We start from the raw sequence: 5,016 nt of genomic DNA on the forward strand, positions 1-5,016 counted from the left end.
ATGTGTGTACCCTTGTGTGTAAGATGTGTGTACCTTGTGTGTAAGATGTGTGTACCTTGTGTGTAAGATGTGTGTACCTTGTGTGTAAGATGTGTGTACCTTGTGTGTAAGATGTGTGTACCTTGTGTGTAAGATGTGTGTACCTTGTGTGTAAGATGTGTGTACCTTGTGTGTAAGATGTGAGTACCTTGTGTGTAAGATGTGTGCAACTTGTGTGTAAGATGTCTGTACCTTGTGTGTAAGATGTCTGTACCTTGTGTGTGTACATGTGTAATATGTGTGTACCTTGTGTGTAATATGCTGTACCTTGTGTGTAAGATGTGTGTACTAGTTGTATGTAATACATGTATTCTGTACCTTGTGTGTTCAGGTATGGATGATCCTGTGAATGAAGGACAGCAGATGTGCCAGTCTATTGTACAGCAGCTGCTGGCCATAGCAGACAGTGCTTTATGGGAGCGCTTCATCCACTGCTTCCTGCTTCACTCCAACTCCACATCAGTGCGTTGGCAGGCACACTTGTTGTTATTGAGCATCTTCAGGTTTGTATAGGGACTTGTCTATTACCACTGACTGTTATACTTCACGTTTCAGTTGAAGTACAGTAACTGGAGGGCATTTGTGTTAAGTCAGTGCTCTAGCCTGCCTTAAATTTTTTTCCGTCAACTCAAGTTTGTTTGATGCAACATCAAGCCGACCACCAAATAAAGGCAGGCAATTCTAGTGTTCCTGTTTCCATCTTACAACTGCCGGGAAATACGAGTGCATTTTACAATGTATATAGACCTATCAACTCTATTATTCTCACTGACAGTGTACATTTTCATATTCATACGCAAAATTACTCCCAATAGATAGTACTATGTTGTTGACTTTCTGGTCAGACAGCTGATGAAGACTGAGCTAAGTTTGGAGAACAGTTAATTCTCATTCATTGACGTATTTTACCAACTCAGATGAGCTTTCATGCTACATGTATATGTATTACATTGTACATGTACCTGCAGTCTCTTGGCTCCTAGAGCCTATTTATGGGTTCACCACACCACGAAGTGGTGGTGAACCCATATTGCTTTTTCTGATGTTTCTTCTCCTCCTTCTCCTTCTTCTCCTGCCATTTTTTAAATGGATTCAGCTTCTTCATTTTAGGGCCTAAGGTCCTGAAATTTGGTATGGAGGTACAGTGGGCAAATACCCCTAGGCGTTTTTTAAATTTTTGTGATACAGGCTTTTAGAATGGTTTTATTTGAGTTTTTTTGGCTGTGTTATAGCAAATGTATTACTGTGTTAGTGTGCCGTGTTTACCACGTCTGGGCATGAGTCATCACAATGGAATGCAGGGCATCAACCAATAGGCATGCAGCTTTCCTCTATACTTCTTGCTGATTGGCTGTTGGGATTTAACTTGATTAACACCTGCACAGAGCATTTCCACCTGCACAGAGCATTTCTTGCTGATTGGCTGTTGGGATTTAACTTGATTAACACCTGCACAGAGCATTTCCATACTGACAGTATGTCTTTATTCAAGTGTTTTGGTAGGTATTGCAAGCTTTTCTGCTCCAGCATTGGAATGCGGGGCATGAACGTTTTTTTTATTTATTTTGAAAATCAACAGTTTGCATTATGCAATTAAAAATCCTAACCAATAAAGTAGGGAATAGCTATCCAACTGTTGTTTTAGTTGTATGTTACTTCATATTATAGTTATATCAATGTAAATCATTGTTTTCCCTTGTGTTTCTCATTCTTTCCCTGCCATGTCATAAAATGTGGTGAAGCCATCGCTGTATTTGCTCCAAAGCAAATATTGGCCTTTCTAGTTGGACCTGTAAAATATCTAAAATAAAATAATTATAATTGTAAAGTTTGGAATAGATTATTATATAAACTATTTAGTTATTAATTTGATTTATAAGATAATAGTACATGTATGACTTGTATAGAGATGATAGAAATGTCCAGATTTAAACCAAATTTTTCCTATGGTACCTGTGACAAAGTGTGTTGTGAATCCTGACATACTTGTTTCTCCCCAGTTATGGCAATACAGAAGGTCAGAACCTGCTGCTGGACCTGATGTGGGGTGTCTGGCCACATCTCCCCTCCTACGGCAGGAAGGCAGCTCAGTTTGTGGACCTGCTGGGCTACTTCTCCCTCAAGTGTTCAGTGTTCAAAGAAAAGGTACAGTACTCAGTGGAACAGCTCTCAGTTGTCAGTAAATAATTTCATCAGGTTGGTAAACGAATGAATAGTAAAGTTCTTTGATCACAACCATTTATTTTTATGAGCCGACATTTCGATGACCGTCTGTCATCTTCATCAGGGCAATTCTGACTGGTTTGCTGTGCACTGATGCTAGATGTTACTTGCCCTGATGCCCTGATGAAGATGTCAGTAACAACTAATGATGTTTCATTTCTTAAGAAAAGTACTACAAATAATTTTTTTTCTGACACTGAGATTATTAAGAATATGCTGTATACTAACTATATGTTGTTTAACATCTTTACATACAGTCCGTAAACCTACAAAAATATTTCGGTGCACAGCTCCAAATTTGGGTGCACTCATGTGCACATGCACCCAGTATTTCGAGCCCTGTCATATAATTACTTTCATTGCAGGATCCAAGAAATATTAATTGCATGAACTCAGTAATAAGTAGTAGTGTATTTCATTTACTAGCACCAATAGTCAAGAATTGATAAATGATGATTATTCCCTGTCTGTATAATATTATATAGTAAGGGAATTCGCAGACTTAGAACCAGAATCTTGTCATGTATTACATCATGATAGTAAGTAAATTCTGAAAGAACCTTGTGAAAATAATATGTAAATTTAAATTGTTTTACAGGCCAGCAGCTACCTGACAAGAGCCTTCTCCCTCCTCAAACAACAGAACAGGGTGTTAGCAGACCACTGCAATGCAAACATATACAAGTGAGCACTTCAGCATTTTTACACTCATGTTGTTATTTGTACAGTATGTAGTACTGTAGTATCCAGTCTTATCCTGTAATGGTTGTCTAGTTACAATGCTACTGACATTCAGCAATAGCTCCTCTGCAGGTGGTATATTAATGTTGCAGGATCTGCCTGAAATTAAATAAAGAGGAATCAGGCATATTCTTGTCAGTCAAAGAGACAAAAAAAGCATTTTGTAATTGTATTCAATGTTAAACATTGAATGCACAAAAGCATGACTTCTGTAAAAGGAAGACAAACTCCCTACTGTTGATTTTTGTTCAGGCTTAGAAACTTAGAACCTGGCATGGCAAATCACTTCTTCCTTGGGCCAACTTCTACCTACTAGTACAAGGAAGTAAATCTAGATCTGTTCATGATTTTTGAGAAATCTGTGTCTGCCATGTGAACAATGTTCTGTAGAGGTTATTAGTCAACCTACGTGTATGTCCGGCATATTTGGAAATGTTACAAAATTTTAATTACATGTATTATTATACATCAGTGACTTGTGTGTTTTCTATGTCTTTTTCTTAGGAGATAAGTATATTTTATTTCATCTTGAATACGTAAATTGTGTTTTACATCACTGTAATGTCGCCTGGGTATTTTATGTTGTATAATATGTAATGATGAGTGAAGGGTGAATGTCACCAATGGACTCTTCGTGGAAAATTCACAGTAAGTTTAACTGCTTTATGGTTGTTACAGTATGCCCTCCTGTTTGCAAGCCACGTGTATGTGTGTATTAATATGTACTGTCTTGTATATAATATACAAGTTGAATTACATGTAATGCTTTCCTTTGTTTGTCAGTCTGCTGTCAGGTTTGGTGGAGTTTGATGGTTTCTACCTGGAGACTGATCCATGTGCTGTGTGTAACAACCCAGAGATGCCGTTTGTGGTGAGGATACTGCTGTCTTTCTGTCTTATAGAATTATAATTAAACTAATAATCAACAGAATGATTGTACATGTTTAAAGTTAAAACTTTTGGTCCAACATAAAAAAATTCTCTCACCTAGAGCTTTCGACCAGTCACCCTGTCTTCCTTAGTAGACTGACCCAGTGAAGCTTGTCATGTGGCTTCTTCGAAGTGTGACGTCAACACTGGGCCAAAGGTATCTGGTAGACGATGTCGGCCCCCGTCGCGGTTCAATGTAGGGTGATGGGCCCTGATGTATATGGCCTCCTTCACCCCTCTCAGGAAATAGTCTTGTTCAGTGTCCAAAATCCTTACAGAATGATGTACATTTAGTTCCGATTGTTGACAGCGTATAACTGTAATCAGATTTTGACATTCCTCTTCTAAGGCCACACCAATTTAATTTGTTGGTTCTCGGATTTTTTCAGAAAAAATATGAAGCGACAGGGCGAAAAAAAATAAAAATAAAAACAGGTCTAGGCATCCTATTATAGGCTTAAATGCTACGAAATGAGCCATGAAGTCAACATAAAAGGCTGGGTTAAAATTTAAACATTGAATTTTGAACTTTTAATCAAACCACTGCAATGATAGATGGGAAAACTGTAACAACTAGGAAGAAAAGGACTTTCCTCAACTGTTGGGGGCAAAACATGAGCATTTTTCAGTTGATTCAGGACCAGAATCAAATTTTTTTTTTTTTGCAAATCAGAAAAAAACGAAGAGGCGAATCCGAGAACCAACAAATTAAATTGGTGTGGCCTAAACATACATTTCAATGATTATTATCAACTAGAAATAAGTTGCAAGCAATAATAAATTTTGGTTGAACCATTGTTTATTCATGTCATTGAGAATTTTCATGGTACATATCCATTAGTTTTGGTCATTTCTGATTTCATCATTTTACCTAGTACATGTATAGTGGGATTTCAGTCCAACTGGGTGTGTGTCGCTGAGATATGCATATCTCAGCGACACACACCCATGGGAGGTCAGTCCCAATTTAAACTGGAGGGTGTTTTATGTTTTCTCCAGTTCCCAGAAATCCTTTGTTATGAAGTTACATGTACTGAACTTGTTTTCCAGAGTGTGAAACTCTCTGCTGTGAAGGTGGACTCC

The 5,016-nt window shown here is 37.8% G+C and overlaps 1 protein-coding gene across 2 annotated transcripts in view; it reads left to right on the forward strand.

Moving 5' to 3' along the window:
- Positions 1-368: 368 nt before the first annotated feature.
- The window catches only part of LOC109470514 (E3 ubiquitin-protein ligase UBR4-like), a 40,974-nt gene continuing 36,326 nt past the window's right edge, over positions 369-5,016 (forward strand). Inside the window, exons 1-4 of one of the 2 annotated variants that reach the window (XM_019769475.1) lie at positions 369-542; positions 2,040-2,184; positions 2,861-2,946; positions 3,787-3,874. In XM_019769475.1, the coding sequence (XP_019625034.1) occupies positions 373-542; positions 2,040-2,184; positions 2,861-2,946; positions 3,787-3,874 (489 nt within the window). In that variant the 5' untranslated portion in view covers positions 369-372. The remainder of the gene's footprint in view (positions 543-2,039; positions 2,185-2,860; positions 2,947-3,786; positions 3,875-5,016) is intronic. The other variant, XM_019769476.1, reaches the window with a different exon arrangement.

This window comes from Branchiostoma belcheri, unplaced genomic scaffold (assembly GCF_001625305.1).
Source record: "Branchiostoma belcheri isolate BF01 breed outbred unplaced genomic scaffold, Haploidv18h27 scaffold228, whole genome shotgun sequence".
Lineage (NCBI taxonomy): Eukaryota > Metazoa > Chordata > Leptocardii > Amphioxiformes > Branchiostomatidae > Branchiostoma > Branchiostoma belcheri.